The following is a 20,333-nucleotide window of genomic DNA, read 5'->3' as shown; positions in this document are numbered from 1 at the left end:
ATTTAGGCACCTTTATGTCTGCTAAACCATCTAATACCTCCTCCTTATTAATCTTAACCTGTCTTAGAACCTCACCATCCCAACTGAAATCCCTGGCTACAACATAAGGTTCACTTAGTGTGAAAATGAGGCCTCATCTCCCCGAGGTTTGTGCAGTAGTCACACTTACCAATACTGACATGGATAGATGCAACTGGAGCAAGCAGATGGTTGAGGCTCAGGTCAAATATGCTCTTTCTCATGTTGGTTTCCTCATTAACGGCTGTAGATCCAGTCTGGCTTATTTAGGATCAGCTGCAGTTGAGCTTCTTTTAGTGGTGGAAATTGAAATCTGTGCCCTTGCCACCCTCTTTGCCTTCACTAAGAGTTGTCCAACATGGAGGAATACTGATTCATCAGCTGATTGGTGAGCTTTTCTTGTCCATATTTAACCTGGCCCCATGTAACTTTGTGGGTCCAGGATTTCCATTCTTCCTGTTAGAATTCACTTTACAAGAATACCTACTGGTATTCATAAAATGACTTTAACACAGTGTGATGGTTTCCTTTCTTTGTTGTTATTTTTGTGCTCTATGAGCCAACACATGAACTTTGTAACTTAGGTGGAATTGACATTTATGAGGGGGTGCTCCAATTGACCAATCACATTCAATTGAATCTCGACAAAGTTGCAAGGTTTCTAATGGATCACTCAAAACCGTTCAATGTTCACTGAAGAGTGGTTTTGAGGTTACAGTTAACTGGAGAAGAATATATCTCCCAGTGTGCAAAGTGATCTGACAGAAGCATTAACCTCACTGGGATCCCTCAGTTCCAAAGTCAAGTGTTGAAGAGGTGGTGTCTGAGTCTGTACGATAGAACCATAATGATTGAGGCTAATGGTTTACACACATAGATGACAGATTAAGGAAGATAGTGGTTATAGAGCATGCAGCAATTTTATTCTGAACGGAATCCCCCACCCAAGCACTCGCTGTCCATTCTGTATGATAACTCAGATATCCCAATGAGCACCTGACTCTCGCTTTCCCCACTCCCCATCTCAACCCCTGACTTGCCCCTCATCTCCTTGCTACCCACCTCACACTCCATTCACCCTTCCATTTGCCTTGCAAATTTGCATTCCTTCATGGCTATCAAAGGTACTTTGTGATCTTTTGTAAAACTTTTACTTACTGATATACAGCAGCAGTGAAAGGAGGCATGTCCTGGCCTTCAATGCTGATCCTGTTCCAAATGGATTCCAAGTACATTTCATAAAAAGGAAGCATCAGAACATGCGCGACTAGGAAGTATAGCTGTAAATATCACTGACAGGTCACTGGAAAATCTTTAATCACCCTTGGTCAGATTTGTTCCAACAACAACCTGGACCTTACATTACATTTTTTTACATTACATTACAGCGTGGAAACAGGTCCTTCGGCCCAACAAGTCCACACCGACCCGCCGAAGCGTAACCCACCCATACATTTACCCCTTACCTAACACTACGGGCAATTTAGCATGGCCAATTCACCTGACCTGCACATCTTTGGACTGTGGGAGGAAACCGGAGCACCCGGAGGAAACCCACGCAGACACGGGGAGAACGTGCAAACTCCACACAGTCAGCCGCCTGAGGCGGGAATTGAACCGGGTCTCTGGCGCTGTGAGGCAGCAGTGCTAACCACTGTGCCACCGTGCCGCCCACACGGGCTTAATTTATCCACATTCTGTTTTTGGCTGGCTTTATCAATTTTTGGTATTTTCTAAAGTTTTTAAAATCTTTCCGATTCTCTGTTCCTCTCTCTAGCAGCAATTCAAGCTTCTTTAGTCTAGTCTGGTCATTGGGCAACATATTCTGTGGTTCTTATTTCTTCAGGTAAAATGTAATCATTACAAGTTATGAAGCTTTTCATGAAATGCTTGACATTGTCCATCTACCATCGTTTTAATATAGAATCCCAGTGTACTATAGCTCACTCACCAATCATAAAAATATCAGTTTGTTTTTTTTTAGATTTATGACCTTACTTTCAGACTTAATTGAATCACGCTCCAACTCTACATGAAATATTTTGATCACTTTTCCCAAGAGGCTGCTTTTACTCCCAGGGTTATTAATTAACTATGTCTCATTGTGGAATGCTAAATCCAGAATAGCCTGTTCCCTGGTTGGGTCTTTCATTCACTATTTTAATATAGAAAGCTATTTTGATATATTCCATGAACTTGTTCCACGCCCCCCCCCATTTTACTGCAAATGTAATATGTCCAGCCAAGATGAAGAATGAAGACTCCATGATTATTCCACTACCCATATTACATAGGGTGGGATCCTTGGTCCCAGAGGTGGTGGGCCCAAGGGGAAAGACAACTTAATTGGCTGTGGTGATGGAGGCCCCAAGCTCTTTCTTTTCTTTTCCCCATCGTTAACTGAGGCACTTAGGTATCTATTAATGGTCACTAAACCTGTGTGGTAAGGCTGTGGGTTAGGACTGGTGAGAGTCCCTCAATCTGAACTCATCTGTGGACAATCAACAATAGGGATATGAGACAATTGGAGTTGGTGGGGGGAGAACTGAATGCTACACCCCTAATGTTGCTTCTGACCCATACAGCTTTCTTCCCATGAACCCTACCCCATGAGAACCCCATGCCCACCTCAGTAACAGTCAGCTGAACCTTGAGTTATTCTTCCTCTCAGAGAGTCTGGAGGCTGCTGTCCTGGCAGTACTCATGGCCACTGCTGGGTACTGCATGGTCAGGAGTTAGGAGTGATATACATCATGTGGGCCTATTGAGCTTGATTTGTCATTCAGTTCAATAATTTTGACCTTCACCTGCCCGCTCCCCAACTCACTGACTGACCAAAATCTGCCATTCACAGCTTGAAAGAAACTCATCCGGGCTAACTAGGTGCCGGATTGCTGGAAGATATGGTGGGCTTTCAGAGCTAGCCAGGAAAGGAGTTTCTCCTTCACTCATTACTCTCATGTTCACACTGAGTCAGAAAACAGAGAAGTGCTGTCCTAACCATTGATTTTGCAAACTGAGCTCTTCTTATTTCTACTGAATTTATTGCATCCTCGATCCTCCTCCACTTCCATTTTGCTGACATCTTCTGAAAGTTAGGTTTCCTGTAACATTTCCATGTTTATTTGTTCCCCTTGCAACTCTATCTCCAAAATGATTGTTATCAATCCTAATAATTTCTACCTGTGTAGTTAATTTTTCTTAGAGCCTTTGATTTTTATTTATCACTGTGATAGGAAGTCCAGAAAGCAGATATTAGATTTCAAAGGAGGGAGCACTTAACCTAGTGGTATGAAAACAATTTATTACAGGAGTTGGGAGGTCATTTTGCAGCTGTACAGGACATTGGTTAGGCCACTGTTGGAATATCGCATGCAATTCTGGTCCCCTTCCTATCAGAAAGATGTGAAACTTCAAAAGGGTAAGAAAAGATTCACAAGGATGTTGCCAGAGTTGGAAGATTTGAGCTATAGGGAGAGGCTGAACAGGCTGGGGCTGTTTTCCCTGGAGAATTGGAAGCTGAAGGATGACCTTATAGAGGTTTACAAAATTATGAGGGGCATAGATAGGATAAATAGACAAAGTCTTTTCCCTGGGAATGGGGGAGTCCAGAACTAGAGGGCATAGGTTTGGGTGATCGGAAAAAGATATAAAAGAGACCTAAGGGGCAACTTTTTCACGCAGAGGGTGGTACGTGTATGGAATGAGCTGCCAGAGGAAGTGGTGGAGGCTGGTACAATTGCAACATTTAAAAGACATTTGGATGGGTATATGAATAGTAAGGGTTTGGAGGGATATGGGCCAGGTGCTAGCAAGTGGGACTAGATTGGGTTGGAATATCTGGTCGATGTGGACATGTTGGACCGAAGGGTCCATTTCTGTGCTGCACATCTCTGTGACTCTATAACAAGCTTGTAATTAAGAAACAAAAGCAGTTGATATCCTCATTCAGATGGTTCTTACTTCCCACTGACTCAGCTGGTCGCAGTTGCCTTTCATTTTTCAATTATTTTTCTCTCCTTTTCTTCAGAACAGTGCATCCAATCTCTCTTTGTTAACCTTTTTATTCACTGCAACCAGAGCTTTTGCTTTGTGCAGAGATTGATATTGTAGTTTAATTTTATATTTCCTTTTCTATATGGTCATTTACCCATGATTGCAATCCAAATGGATTTTTTTAATAGCTCATTATTAACTTTCTCCTGCAAAATAATTTGCTAAAGTTAAAAATCAGAGACTAAATCAGAACTTGCTGGAAAGGATGTGCAGGTCTGGCAGCATCTCTTGAGAGAAACCAGAGTAAACGTTTTGGGTCCAGTGACCTGTCTTCAGAACTGTTCTGAAGAGAGGTCATTGGATGCAAAACATTAACTCTGATTTCTCTCCTCAGATGCTGCCCTGACCTGCAGAGCTTTTCCAGCAAATTCTGTTTTTGTTTCTGATTTACAGCGGTTCTTCCGATTTTTAAAAAATCAGTATCTTCATTTAGTTACCGCTCCAAAGCTTATTAATCTATACATGTCAAAACATATCCTTTGGTCACAGCTAGTAACATAGGGCTGAATTTCCTAGTGCCAGGTCTTCAGTGTTTTCACACTATGGTTGCCATATATAAAGTAGAGAAGTGAGGACTGCAGATGCTGGAGGTCAGAGTCGAGAGTGTGGTGCTGGAAAAGCACAGCAGGTCAGGCAGCATCAGAGGAGCAGGAGAATCAATGTTTTGATGAAGGGCTTATACCTGAAACGTCGATTCTCCTGCTCCTCAGATGCTGCCTGACCTGCTGTGCTTTTCCAGCACCACACTCTCGACTGCCATATATAAAGCCCTGCTGAGCACTATGTTAAATGCTGCTAGCCTGGTCTGATGCAGTCATCTGGGTCAGTACAGTGTGCACTGTTCAAAGGAACATGCAACAATACTGAAAGAAGGTGAAGAACCTTCTGTGCTCCTCAGGAGTAAGTGCTACCATCTTCTGTAGCCTACTTCACACTTGGAATTTTCAGGGAATGCGATTCTCACCTTCCCATTCTAAGTTCTTCTACATGCTGAACAGGTTTCTTGAGGAGAAAATCTCTGCCTATTCCCTGGCTTCAATGTCCCCTATTGCAACCGCATTTCTTTTCAATTCTTGCACCACAGTACTAAGTTTGACAATCAGACTGCAGACTTTGCTTATGCGAGCAATGTGTTCCACAGACTAAAGCTGCTTCAACACTGCCATCAGAGTCCCCACACCTGCCTGAACTCAGTCACGATACCCTGTCTCTGACCTTCAATTAGACCTTGATCACTTCCTAACCAAAAGCATTGTAGTGATTTATTAATCTCGAATATTCTTCTTTCTGTTTGTGTGGACCTCAGACTCCAACTCAATAACCCTGAGCTGAAGTTTCTCTTATGCTGCAAATATGATTGTCCAAGATCACAAACGCTCACGTTAGAATTCTAGCTCACAGTCTGCACTGCACTCCCTTTATAATACTGCACTCCCTTTATAATGTTGCTTTATTTAAGTAATTGAAATGTAATCAACTTAAGTATAAATTTAGATTTCAAATTGATGACAATCTACTTTTTAAGTTACTTCAATGGGTATATCTTGGACTATAAACAGATTTTTAATATTAAATGAATAAGCAGAGAGATGCAATGGCATGCAAAATTTGTAATAGTGATGTATTTGGATCTCCATCTTTGGTAATTGGAAAGATATAAGTTGCACTTGGGCTGAACTGCAATACAAATTGAAATGAGCACTGTTCTTGAATGTTGTCCTTTTAGTTAGATGTTCACAGTTGACTAAGCTGAGCCTCTCGTGCCTTAATTCTAGTGGTTACGACAACCAGCCTACATTTGTTAAGAAATGCTTTTAAAAACATGATAGGGAGAAGAATAATTTTCGTATGTGTTTAAAGTTCAGTTTTTACTTGAACATCAAGAAAAACCAGACTGACAAGTCATTTGTATTTGAACTTAATGGCTTCATCCTCATTTTGACACAGAAAAGTAAAGTTTCACAGAGGATCCCCTCAATCTCCCACTGTTTTCAATGAAAAATCTATATATCAACTATTCATGGTCTGTCTTTCTTGCTGAAGTTACAATAGAAAATTGAGAGGGACCTTACTGAAATTACTGGTGAATATCTTTATTCTAGGATTATTGCATCAGAACAAATTCAGACATTTTCTCGAAGGGGACATTCCCCCACGCACGTGTATTATGACAGGAAGAAGCAAGTTTCTATCAGAATTTGTTCTTATTATTGTTTCTTCTTTTTTGGCATAGTCCATATGATATAACAGTCTACCTCTAATTTGGGCTCCTGAATATTCATGCTTTTAACTGCTCCCCACAGCCGGTGGCAGGATTGTCTGCTGCTTGGGCACGAATCTAATTCCATCCTTAAACATGTCTGTCTCTCTACTTTGCATTTCTTGCATTAGGACTTTAAGCATCTTAAAACCTGCTGCTTTGCCTAAGCTTTTGCTCACCTGATCCTTAAGAGGTACGAATCTTATTTTATTTGAGAATGTTCCTGAAATATCTGCACAAAGGCCCACATCCGGTCACCAAGTCACCCTTTATTTACATGAGAACAGTACATGGGCTGTGACCAGTCAATTCTGTGCCAGTCCCTAGACTGAGGAGACCTTCTGAATCTCCTGTTTATAACTGTCAGCCAGAGCTCCCTGATTTAGGTTGTTAACCTGAGCCAATTCAGGGTCTCATAGTCAATGAGATCTACCTGGCCCTGGTTCCTATCAACAGTTTCTCTGAAGTGCCATGGGCCATTTTGCTATGTTAGAGTTGCTATAAAAATGCAAATTGTTGTTGTTTATGCATTGAGTAATGTTACTTTTTTTTAACCCCCTGCAAGATCACAAAGCTGCTCATTTTGCAGTGGACTGATTACAGTGGCATGAAAAGTAAAGATGCCAGGTTGCCATGGGCAGAAAATGGTAGAAACTGCTTTCCTAAAAAACAATAAAAACTGATAGTCTGCTGGTCATGTGCAAGTCCAAATGTCTGAAAACTGAGCAAACAAGCCTTTTTTTTTTTAAAAACAGCCACCTCTGCACAGAAAGCACTGGCTTATGAAAGCTGGAGTGTGGTGACCTCTTAAGTGGGTCTTATGTTTTTCCCAGTAAGCTGATACTTCAACTAAAATTGCCAGTAAATAAAACCATTTTAGTAACTAGCTTACGATGTGCGTGGCTATCTATCTCTTTACAATTTTCAATGCAGAATTATTGAGGAATAATAAAATGGGAAGTTTATTTTTTTTGTTGCATGTGAACAGTCACAAGACCTGGGAAATACTCAGACTTAGATAGAGAAGTGACATCTAACAATTGTTTCACACGAGCTAGGCAAAGACCATCTTCAATGTGTGATGATTCAGTTATCTCCCCTGACACTCAGTGATATTTTCATTGCTGAATCCCTGCTATCAACATCCTGGCGACTACCATGACCAAAAGCTGAACAGAACCCAAACTTGTGACTATAAGGGCAGTTTAGACTCTGGAACTTTATGACGAGTAAGTCAGCACCTATTTTCCCAAAGTTTCTCCACTGTCTGCAGGATACAGTCAGGGTGTGTTGGAATACTTTCTGTATTCCTGCTTGATTGCAGTTCAAGCAAAACTCAAGATTCTGATGCTCATCCAGAGCAAAGCATCTCACATGATTGGACCTGATCCAGCACCTTAAACATTCACTCCCTTCGCCACTAACACATAGTAGCAGGATATGCCATTTATAAAATGCACCAATCCTTCTGAGACAGCGCTTTCCAAACCTGCAGCTTTTTCCATCTAGAAGGACAGGGACATTGCTTGGAAACACCATCTGTACGTTCTCTTTCAGACCACACAGAATCCTGACTTAGAAACATATCACCATTCCTTCACTGTCCTTGGGTCAAAATTATGGAAGGGCCTCCCTTTTAACGCAGTGAGTGTTCCTAAGTGACATGGACTTCTGTGGTTCAAGAGGGTGACTCACCATCACCTTCTCAAGGGTACTTAGGGATGAGCAAAAAATCATGGCCTAGCCAGTAGTATCCACACCCCATGAAAGATTAAATGAAAATCAATCTTTTGGAGGCAGTGTTTTCAATTTTTTGGTTTCTCCACTAGGTGCAGCTAATGAGCCGTGGAAGTTGAGCTTTGTAGTCAAAATCAAGTACTGCATTTTGCTTCGTTATCAGTATTGGCTTTTAAACTGTCTTTGCAAGTGACATCCAGAAACAAAGTAGGACCAGCGCCACTAATGATTATAAAATGTGCAATTTTTGCCAAATGTTGAAAGCTGACTTTTTTTTTCAGTGGACAACACAGACCTGAAACATCATAGACAAAGCAGAGGAATAATTCTGCATAATTAATATCCCAATTCAATTATATTTTCATATATAAAAACAGTTTTCAAAGCTGCATTGACTGATTCTTTTATTCATAAGTCTGAAAAGGATGCATGCCCATTTTGTTTGCTGTGAATTGAAGGTCTGCAATCTAAATTCTGGCAGTGTTGAAGGGTAATTTGAGAATTGATCCAATTTTTCAGTATCTCTAATCATCCATCTGTAACAAAGATGGTTTTGAGAATATATTCTTTTATTGAAGTGCTGCAGTAGTTCTGGAGAATCAGCACATTTGATGGTTCTCATAACTACTTTGTCCAATCCAGTCATGCCACAGAAATGAGAAGTCAAATTTTAAAAGTCTAAACCATTTAGTTGTGTTTTCAGGTTTTTCTGAAAATGAAAGTTTTGAGAAAGGAATGAGAATTCCGTACTCCATTGTGCCAGTTACGTAGAAAACTAAGATTACCTAGCAAACACAAAGTACAAAAGAAGATTTTTGTTTAAGCTTCCAGTATCAGTCATCTTTGACAATTGTGGCATTTATTCCCTGTAGGGTGCATAGTTATACCACAATTTGGGACACAGTACTCAGGGACCAAATGTGTTAGACACTGCCAATGCTCTCCTTGAGATGCACTTATGTGCAACCATAGACTACACACTGCAAAAAGAAATTAAAGAGAACCTGGATTGATTGGTTTTATCATTGTCATCACTGTTTTGAATCTGTGGTTTTAATTTGAAAAGTACATAAGATATAGGAACGCAATTAGCCACTCGGCCCATTGTTCATGGATGATATGTTTCTCAACCTCATTCTCCTGCCTGCTTCCTGTAACCCTTGATCCCCTTACTAATCAATGACCTATCTATCTCTGTCTTAAATACACTCAATAACTTGGCCTCCACAGTCTTCTAGGGCAATGAGTTCCACAGATTCTCCACCCTCTGGTCAAAGAACTTCCTCCTCATCTCAATTCTAAAGGGCTATCTCAACACTCTGTGGCTGTGTCCTCAGGTCCTTCTCTTTCCTACTTGTGAACCCATCTTCTCCATGTCCACTCTATCCAGGCCTCTCGATCTTTAAGTTTCAATCAGATACCTGCCTCATCCTTCTAAACTCCATCAAGTACCGACTCAGAGACCTCAACTGCTTCTCGTATGATAAGCCCTTCATCCCCAGGGTCATTCTTGCAAACCTCGTCTGAATCCCCTCCAAGGCCAACATGTTCTTCCTTAGATACAGGTTCGAAAGCCGCTCACAATATTCCAAATGTGGTGTGAACAGAGCCTTATAAGCCTCAGCAGCTTCCTGAGATGAATGCTAACATTACACTTGCCTTTCTACTGCCAACTGAACCTGCATAAGAATCCTGAACTAGGTCTCCTAAGTCCCTTTAAGCTTTCTGATTCGTTGCCCCACTTATAAAATTGTCTGTGCCTCTATTCTTCCTACCAAAGTGCATAACCTTGGACTTTTCCACTTTGTATTCCATCTGCCACTTCTTTGCCCGGTCTGCTACCCTGTCCAAGTCCTTCTGCTGCGTCCCTGCTACCTCAACAGTACCTGTCCCTCCTCCATCTCAGTGTCATCTGCAAACTTACAAATCTGCAATTGTTGAAAGATTCCAGGGTATATATTTGAGGCTGACATTAGAAAAAGACGTCCCATCTATCACTTAAAGTTGTAAATGAAGATGTTGTCTTAAAGGTCATGCTGCTGCTTTACTAAACTTTGATATCAAGGCAAAACATTTTGACCAAATAGTGGGCATTTTGGGTGTTGGGCAGTCATGGCAGTGTTATTTTGGAGTGGAATGGGAAAGTTTCTGGTAAGCTGTTCTGCATTGCTTGCCTTTAATATTGGATAAAGCAGACCATATTTTGCAAGTGTTCAGGCTGTCTATTAGAATCCATAGTCATCGTCTAAACTTATTTTCCAATGTTTTAAGTCTTAAGAAGTAGATATAGAGAATTGAATAACTTGGTATTAGAGAAGTTAGACATTGCTATAAGAAGACATGAAGTTGAAGCTTTTTGTCTTGCTCTTGAGGTTTGAGATACAGAAGAAGACAACTTTTTAAGAAAGGAATCAGCAAAGTATCAAGCATGAAAAGAGCATGATGATTGGTTGGATTATAATTGGATATGGAGATACAGTTAACAATTCCATCAGTATTAATTAACTGATTAATTTCAAAACCAACATTTTTGATTCTGAATGTTCAGGCTGTTACAGCCTGGATTGACTTTCTCTATAGCCATTTACTCCGGCAAGAAGGTGCAATACGTGAACATATTCCATTTGTCCGCAAAACGCAGGGTCCTCTGTGTGAATAAATGCAGGTTCTGGCATACATAAATGGACCCTGCTGGGAACCTCAAAGAAAGTGAGGACTGCAGATGCTGGAGATCAGAATTGAGATTGTGGCTAATGCCCAAAACATTGATTTTCCTGCTCCTCGGATGCTGCCTGACCTGCTGAGAACCTGACTGATGATCTTAAGTTGGTTCCTGATACAATTCTTAGTGCATTCAGGATTGTACTATACTGGAAACATATTTTATGTTAGCTACAGTGTTCTGAGTTTTGCAGCAGGAGTTGGGTGAATGTAGTTGGCATGTGCCCTCTGTGAACAGTGAAAGGGACTGTTTGATATGGCCTGTCAGTAGTTGGGTTGTATCTTGCGTCACACTGGTAGTGAGCTTCATGAAGCACATTTAATCTTTGTGCAATAGGCAGGACATCGTTTTGGTTTGTTGGCAGAATTTTGTTAGTAATAGATATTACTTATAGATATTGTTAATCAACTTGTCCAGAGACATTGCACCACATCTGAGGAAGGTGGGACTTGAACCTGTGCCTTCTAGTCCAGTGATGGGGACATTACCTCTGCACCACAAGAGCTTTTGGATACCACTTACATGTTTACTGCAAAGTAACACCGAGAAACAGTTTCTTCCGCTTTTGCTCAATATTTTGAGAATTTATTTTTCAAGGTAATCTGAAGTAGACTGGGTACCTTTCGGGGGTAAAAGTGGCAGCCTGGGGTCTTTTCATAAATTCTAAAATGTTTATAAGTATACGCCTCAAAAAAAAAACTTTAATTGGTCTTCCATTTCTTTGAGGCAAAAAAAAGGAATTCTTCTGGAGGACATCGAGCCTTAGTGAGGTACGGAATAAGTACTGCGCAACTGTCTTTAAAGAAGAGGGTGTAGTTAATAAGATATTGTCACAATAGTGGAGGAAAAAAATAGTGATGTTGGATAATGCATAACTAGAAGGGAGCACAAAAATGGATTGACATCCCTCAAAGTTGCAAGCTACATACTATGTCAATAGTCTGATGAGGGAAGGGGCCATATTGGGCCTGATGTTGGGGAATGAGCCAGGCTAGGTGGTAGAAGTTGCGGTGGGGGATTTCTTTGGGAACAGTGACCACAATTCTGTAAGGTTTAGAATACTTATAGACAAAGATGTGTGTAGTCCTAAGGGAAGAGTACTAAACTGGGCCAAGGCCAATTATATCAAAATTAGGCAGGAGCTGGGAAATGTGGATTGGATATAGCAATTTGAAGGGAAGTTCACATCTGTGATGTGGGAGGCTTTCAAAGATAGTTAGTTCAGGAAAGGCATGTCCCGTTGAAAGTAAAGGTTAGGAAAGGCGAGATTCGTCAACTGGATGACAGGAGAAATCGTACGACATGCCAAGAGGAAAAGGGAAGCGTACATAAGGTCCAGGCAGCTAAGAACAGAACAGGCCGTGGAGAACTATTGGGAGAATAGGACCAGTCTCAAACGAGGAATCAAGTTGCCTAAAAGGGTTCATGAAATAGCTTTTGTGAGCAGAATTAAGGAGAATCTCAAAGCTTTTTATGTTTATATAAGAAGCAAGTGGGTAACTAGAGAAAGGATTGGTCCACTAAAGGATAAGGAAGGAAGGCTGTGTGTCAAACCTGAGAGAATGGGCGAGATTCTGAATGATTACTTTGCATCAGTATTCACTGAGGAGAGGGACATGATGAATGTTGAGATTAGAGAGAGAAGTTTGATTACTCTGGATCATGTTGACATAAGTAAGGAAGATGTGTTGGGTAGGCCAGAGGTTATTAAGTGGACAAATCCTCAGGTTTGGATGGGATCTATCCCAGGTTGCTGAGTGAGACAAGAGAGGAAATAGCTGGGGACCTGACAGATCTCTTTGTAGCATCCTTAAATACAGGTGAGGTGCCGGAGGACTGGAGGGTTGCTCATGTTGTCCCCCTGTACAAGAAGGGTAGTAGGGAAATTCCGGGTAACTACAGACCAGTGAGCCTGAGTCAGCGGTGGGAAAATTGCTGGAGAAGGTACTGAGGGATAAAATCTATTTATGTATTTGGGAATAAAATGGGCTTATCAGTGATCAGCAACATGGTTTTGTGCAGGGGAGATTGTGCCTTACCAATTTAATAGAGTTCTTTGAGGAAGTGACCAAGTTGATAGATGAAGGAAGGGTCGTAGATGTCATATACATGATTTTAGTAAGGCATTTGATAAGGTTCCCTATGGTAAACCTTAGAGAAAGTGAAGTCACATTGTGTGCAGGGTGTTCTAGCTACGTGGATAAAGACTAGTTGAGCAACAGAAGACAGAGAATAGTAGTTGAAGAGAGTTTCTTGAAATGGAAAAAGGTGACCAGTGGTGTTCCATAGGGATCGGTGCTGGGCCCACTGTTGTTTGTAATATACATAAATGATCTGGAAGAGGGCACTGTTGGTATGATCAGCAAGTTTGCAGATGACAGTAAGATTGGTGGAGTAGCAGAAAGCATAGGGGATTGTCAAAGAATACAGGAGAATATAGAGAGACTGGAGAGTTGGACAGAGAAGTGGCAAATGTGAGGTGATGCATTTTGGGAAGTCTAATTCTAGAGTGAGTTATACAGTGAACGGAAGAGCCTTGGGAAAAGTTGATGAGCTGAGAGATCTAGGAGTTCAGATCCATTGTACCCTGAAGATGGCTGCACAGGTGGTTAGAGTGGTCAAGAAGATATATGGTATGTTTGCCTTCATCAGACGAGGTATAGAGTATAAGAGCTGGCAGGTCATGTTAAAATTGTACAAGACATTGGTTTGGCCGCATTTAGAATACTGCGTACAGTTCTGGTCTCCACATTACCAAAAGGATGTGGACGCTTTGGAGAGGGTACAGAGAAGGTCTACGAGGATGTTGTCTGGTATGGAAGGTGCTAGCTATGAAGAGAGGCTGAGTAGGTTAGGATTGTTTTCAATGGAAAACAGGAGATTGAGGGGGGAACCTGATTAAGGTCTACAAAATCATGAAGGGTATAGACAGGGCAGATAGAGATAAGCTTTTTGCCAGGGTGAAGGTTTCAATAGCGAGAGGTCATGCTTTCAAGGTGAAACGTGAAAAGTTTAAGGGGGATACACGCGGCAAGTACTTTACACAGAGGTTGGTAGGTGCTTGGAACTGGTTGCCAGCAGAGGTAGTAGAGGCATAATAGATTCATTTAAGATGCGTCTGGACAGATGCATGAGTAGGTGGGGAGCAGAGGGATACAGATCCTTAGGAATTGGGCAACAGGTTTAGACAGTGGATTTGGATCAGCACAGGCTTGGAGGGTCAAAGGGCCTGTTCCTGGGCTGTAAATTTTCTTTGTTCTTTTCTTAGTCCAGATTGAATGCACTTTAGATTGCTGAGGAAACACAAGAGTGGAGAAAGCTCAACCTCTGTCTTAGTCCTCATCATAGAGATCTACAGCAGAGAGAAAGGCCCATCACCCCATTGAGTCTGCACCGGTCAAAAACAACTGCATAACTAACCCATTTTCCAACACTTGGCCCAGAGCCTTGTACGTCTTGGTACCACATGTGTACCTCTAAATACTACATTAATGAGCGTTATTGATGAGGGTTTTTGCCTCTAACGCCCTTACAGGCAGAGAGTTCCAGATTCCCACCACCCTCTCAATAGAAAAAAAACTTTCCTTGCATCTCCTCTAACCTCCTCCTCACCTTAAACCTGTGCCATTGTCATTGATTCCTCCAACAAGAGGAAAGGTTACTTCTTGTCTACTGTCTATGCCCCTCATAATTTTACACATCTCAATCGTGTATCCTTTGCTTCATGGAAATCAATATCAGTCCACTAAATCTCTCTTCAAAAGTAAAATTCTGCACTCCCTCCAGTGTAGTCATATCCCCTGTGGATATTGGAATGCTTTCAACGGACTGGAGGATGACCAATGTTCTTTGCCAACTAACAGAGGGCTGTAGATCTGATTACTGCAAGACAGTAAGTCTAACATTGATAGTGAGCAAAACACTGGTGACCATTGCTTAGGATTTAAAAAAAATAACATTGGTTTGTAGCACAGAACTGAGGACATACTTCCTGCACATGCTCAGATGCAGTGTTGGTGCCAGATTATTTAAAGTGAGAGATCCTTCTCTGTGCATCTATCCATCAATTTTGCATTGTTTTCTTTTTACAAACTGGTGATGTTTAACTGTCGCCTTTTCAACAAGATTAGTTAATTGCTGTAAAAGAATTGCAATTACTTGAAAGCAACCATTTTTACTAGTAGGATTCTTGTGATGCTACGAATGGGTACTTTCACCCCAGCAATCAGATAGTTGGTGGGAGAGCCAGCAAAGTCAAGATCATTGACAAAATCTTTCAGGGAGAGAAATTCTTCGAACATCGGTGTTGAATCCACCATCCTGAAATTAAGTGCCCCATTATGTTCACGGCAAAGATAACCTGGCTGTGCAAATTTTCTGCACAAAACCTTTTCATCCAATAAACCAAGAAGTTGAATCATTTAATGGTTAAAATTGAAACGTTTGATTGGCCTGGGAAACGAAATGCCATCCATCCACTGCCTTGGTGAGAGAATATGTGCATGTGCATCATTGGAGCAGTACACATCTATAGCTGTACTAGTGCCATCCCTGATCGAGCTACTCTAACTAATAAATGGTTGATGAAGATATTGCGGAACTTGTGACTTTCAAAGGATTTATTAATATATGATGTTTATGAACATGTAATACACTTCTAATTCCATTATTCAAATTCTTTCAGTTTTTGATGTAATGATCTAAAGTGCATCTTTTCACAACAAACAGAATTTTTGGGGGTAAAGATAACTTTGAAAAATTTTTTGGCAGGGTAATCATTGGCTGTGGCAGTGTTTATTGCCTATCCTGAATTGTCCTTGAAATGAGTAGATTGCTCGGCCATTTCAGAGGACTGTTCAGAGTCAAACACATTCCTGTTGGTCTGGAGTTATATGCAAGGGGGATCAGCAAGTACAAATGAACTAGATAAGCATTTACAATGATCATCAATGGTTACAGGGTGGCCCATTATATTTGTACTTCTGGATTTTTATTGAATTTGTTACTGTCTGCCATGGTAGGACTCAAACCCATGTCACCAGAATAATACTCTGGAATTCTAGTTTTTACGTGTCCAATGACTTTAGAACTACACGACCACTTCCCAATGAAATACTGAAAATAATGAAGATTTGGTTTGTGCTTCAATGTTTTAATTTCAATGTAACTATATATTTAACTAAAGTTTGACTGACAGAATTTAGTCACATTGCTTTTATTTCAACTCTATTGCAGGAATTGTGTGTTCCAGAAGCGATGGGTTAAGTTTGATGGTGAGAATTTGTCGTACTACAATAATGAGAAGGTAACCGTGTAGATCCGAAATGGGAACCTGGTGTACGTAACCTGAGAAACTGTCAATGATAAACTGAATCTAGAATTTTTAAAGAAATCATAAAATGATAATATAGTGAATAATTACTTTTTTCTCATCGAAAGTCTGTATATTTAAGAATTATGGTTGGCTGGTAACAAACTAACACATCAGTTCGACTTCATTTGAAATTATTTCTTCTATCCTTTTAAGGCAATTTCTGGAAGAATAAGATGTGACCCATGGATAGTTCTCCCTCTATTTTCCTTTCCCTGCTGAGATTAGGACCTTATTGAAGTGTGTTGGGAGTGGAGGAGGGGAGTTGGGTGCAGTGGGGTTTGATTCCCTTCTCTCCTTAGTACAAGTTAGTATTGCTTAGCTTGTTTTTAAAGTGATCATAACCAACAGGGAAAATCCCTTGGAGCACAACCTCAAGATTCATTAGTTGCCTCAAATCTCATTGCTGTGCATTTTATTTATTACAAGTAATGTATGTCAAATGATGATTACTAGATCTTAGCTGATTGTTTATTATGAATGCCTGCCTGACTTTATCATCACATGTATTTTACAGTGAAAAGCTTTTTCACTGTTACCATGATCCAGCACCATTTTGAATAGTGTTAAGAATAAGGAAAAAGATAGAAAGATATAACTTAGAGAGTCCAGCAGTTCTGAGCCAGTTCATCATCAACAATATATGTACCACCATCGGTCTACCACCACTTCGCTGCTTCGATCCTGTATAGATGGCAATGTTGAAGTCATCACCGTTCAGGCACCATTATTCACCGCTGGGCTGATTCTCCTCCACCACCGCCTGTCAGCTGCCATTGTCACGGTTGCATCTCCCGCTGCTGGATTCAACTCTCTAAAACTGGGTTTGTTTGATTAGTTTTTCCACAATTTACTTTTTAATGTAAGGTCTCGGAACTCAAAACTTTTATAGACTTGAAGCATATTCAACACACACGATTACGTTTTCATTATTTTTGAGAACACATCTTTCCCTCTGGTGAAATTGAAGTCAGACATTTCCACGAAATTATTGTTTAATTTAGTTGCTTCAGAGAGATTTGATTTTCCCGCCCAATGAAATATGTAAGCTGGACAGAATGATGTAGGTTTCTTAACAGGAATACTGTCGCTCTGCTGAGATGAGGGGTGTGCTATAGATCATGTGTTTTAATGTATCTAGGGAATAACAATGCTATTGTTGAATAAAGTGGGCTTTAGGGGGATGTGGGGGGGAAACAAATGGGAAAATGTGGGGGCAGGGACAGTGAATGTGACAATGAGGGGGGTTGAGAGACCGGGATGAGGGAGAATCAATTTGTTTTGCTAATAGCTTTAAGAACTGATTGAAAACACATAAATAAACATTATTAAAATAGAGGTATTAGAATATTAACAGGTATAGATCAGCAAGACAACAAAAAAAAGACCTAAAACTATGTGCCTGAAACTGAAATTGTTTTAAGAAAGAACCTGTGACTTCAAAAACTGGATGGAAAGAAAATGAAAACATAAATTGTAAGGAAACCTCAGCAAATCAGGCAGCATCTGTGGAGAGAAAGCAGAGTTAACATTTCAGGTGCAGTGACCCTTTCTCAGAACTGATTGTAGCTCAGAAAAGGTTGGTATATATTCTGGTGGTGGGGAGGGCTGGGACGAGTAAATGATAGGTGGAGATGGAGACCAAAGAGAAAGAAACACAGTTGGACAGACAATGGAATGGGTGATGGTTAGTCTGGGAGAATGAATAGCTGCTAATAGGGCTATTAGGAGCTAACAATTAGTGGTTAGTTGTAGTAGCCGAGGTGATGACAAGGTCTGGTGTGTGGGGAGCAGGGTAAGGACATGGGAGAAGGGGCTTAGGCCCTAGAATTATTGAATTCAATTTTGAGTCCAGGAAGCTGCAGAGTTCCCAGGCAGATACAGGTCTTCCAGCTGACTCTGAGCTTTGCAGGAGCAATGCAGCAAGCCTGAGACAGAGGTGTTGGCCTAAGAATGTGTGTTGAATTTTCTGGAAACTGAAAGTTCATGGTCATTCTTGCAGTCAGAACATAAATGGCAAAGTGACCACCCATTCCAAACTTTGCGTCCCCAGTATACAGGCCACATTGTGAGCAGTGAATACTGGTAATAACTGCATTTCATTCAATCTAGGCGACTCTACTGTTTCTCCCAGGCTGATGTTTACCCACCCCTTTGTGTGTGGAACTGTTGTTCTCTCCCTCTGGACACCATCTCACATATTGTATATACAAGCATATGCACACACACACACCACTTTGCCCCAGCCATCCACTCTGTCTTAACCGTCAGGCCCATTTGGTAACAAGTCTGTCATCTTGTCACCACATCATCTTAATGTAGATGAGTGTATTGATGTTCATGGAGTAGAAACACAGTCTAAGAATAAGGGGTAGGCCATTCAAGACTGAGATGAGGAAGAAGTTCTTCACTCAATCACAGAGATGTACAGCATGGAAACAGACCCTTCGGTTCAATTCGTCCATGCTGACCAGATATCCTAACCTAATCTAGTCCCATTTGCCAGTACTTAGCCCATATTCCTCTTAAGCCCTTCCTATTCATATACCCATCCAGGTGCCTTTTAAATGTTGTAATTGTACCAGCCTGCACCACTTCCTCTGGCAGCTCGTTCCATACACTCCCCACCTTCTGCTTGAAAAAGTTGCCCCTTAGGTCCCTTTTAAATCTTTGCCCTCTCACTTTAAACCTATACTCTCTAGTTTCGGACTCCCCCACTTTGGGGAAAAGACCTTGTCTATTTACCCTATCCATGCCCCTCAGCTTCTGACGCTCCAGGGAAAATAGCTCAAATCCTCCAACCCTGGCAACATCCTTGTAAATATTTTCTGAACCCTTTCAAGTTTCACAACTCCCTTCCTATAGCAGCGAGACCAGAATTGCATTCAATATTCCAAAAGTGGCCTAACCAATGCCCTGTACAGCCGCAACATGACCTTCCAACTCCTTTACTCAATACATTGACCAATAACAGAAAGCATACCAAATGCCTTCTTCACTATCCTATCTACCTGTGACTCCACTTTCAAGGAGCTATGAACTTCCAATCCAAAGAGCGGCATGGTGGTTCAATGGTTAGCACTGCTACCTCACAACGGAAAGGACCTGAGTTTGATTCCACCCTTGGGCGACTGTGTGGAGGTTGCATATTCCCTGTGTGTTTATGAGGGATTCCTCCTCGTGTTTGGGTTTCCTCCCACAGTCCAAAGATGTGCCGGCTAGGTGGATTTGCCATTCTAAATTGCCGACAGTGTGCAAGGATGTATAGGTTAATTGGATTAGCCTTGGGTATTGTAGGATTTCTTTAGAGGATCGGTGTGGGCTGAATGGCCTGCTACCACACTGTAGGGATTCTATGATTCTAGCCTTTATTAGATGCAATCTGCCCTCTTCTCATTATAACACCTTTTCCTGCACATTAACTCTTCATTCACATTGCTAGCCCACCCTTCAATGTTTAAGATAACACAGGATGGGGATTGTTAGGTCATTGCAGATAAAACAGTTTCTATAAATGTCTTCAGCTGTCTCCTCTTCAACACACCAGTTACCACCTCCAATATTTCTATTTGTACCTCAAGTTAAGTAATGACTCAGAAGCTTTCATTGTTTTTAAACAGGTTAACCACAATGTATTTTATGTTTTTAAACTTCTGTGAGGAATAAAAGCCCTAGTTTTTTTCACAAATCTTCTCTCGAATTTCTAAATTTGCTTCATCCTGAAGTAGTTCACTTCATTACTGCAACACTTCTGTTGATGTGCTTGAGAGCTACCTTGCCTTGTGTCATTCTACAAACACCATGTCCTGGACAGTTTGTGCAAAATGTTTCAGTGGTACATTAGTAATCTCCACATGACTTATTAATATGATAGTCCAGTACTATTCTCAAATTGTATTGATTCTCCCTATCACTGCATACATTCAATCAGTACTCCTGGATCATTTCAGAGGATTCAAAATGACCGTAATATAACTTGATTTTCACAGTTACTCCTGTCAGATGCCTTGGGATGCTTGATTACGTGATGAAAGGCAATACATCAATGCGTGACATTGTGCTAATGAGCTGTGTTCTGACTGTTCGCTGAAGCAATACTTGAACAAACCAGCCAATTGAATGGCCATTTCTCCTGTATGTTTTTGAAGAAAGAAATAATGCTTCATGTA

General features: G+C 41.0%; 1 protein-coding gene and 1 long non-coding RNA gene across 6 annotated transcripts in view; one reads left to right on the top strand and one right to left on the bottom strand.

Annotated features, from left to right (window-relative positions):
* The window catches only part of arap2 (ArfGAP with RhoGAP domain, ankyrin repeat and PH domain 2), a 311,926-nt gene that overhangs the window by 109,814 nt on the left and 181,779 nt on the right, over positions 1-20,333 (top strand). For all 5 annotated transcript variants that reach the window (XM_087987064.1, XM_087987070.1, XM_087987078.1 and 2 more), the window contains exon 7: positions 16,029-16,098. In XM_087987064.1, the coding sequence (XP_087843190.1) occupies positions 16,029-16,098 (70 nt within the window). The remainder of the gene's footprint in view (positions 1-16,028; positions 16,099-20,333) is intronic.
* The window catches only part of LOC148152129 (uncharacterized), a 170,644-nt gene that overhangs the window by 76,341 nt on the left and 73,970 nt on the right, over positions 1-20,333 (bottom strand). The gene's annotated exons all lie outside the window — the stretch shown is intronic.

This window comes from Chiloscyllium plagiosum, unplaced genomic scaffold (assembly GCF_037043375.1).
Source record: "Chiloscyllium plagiosum isolate Xiang-an unplaced genomic scaffold, Cpla_swu_hap1 HiC_scaffold_1, whole genome shotgun sequence".
Taxonomy (NCBI): domain Eukaryota; kingdom Metazoa; phylum Chordata; class Chondrichthyes; order Orectolobiformes; family Hemiscylliidae; genus Chiloscyllium; species Chiloscyllium plagiosum.
This window is presented reverse-complemented; position numbering and strand designations above follow the sequence as displayed.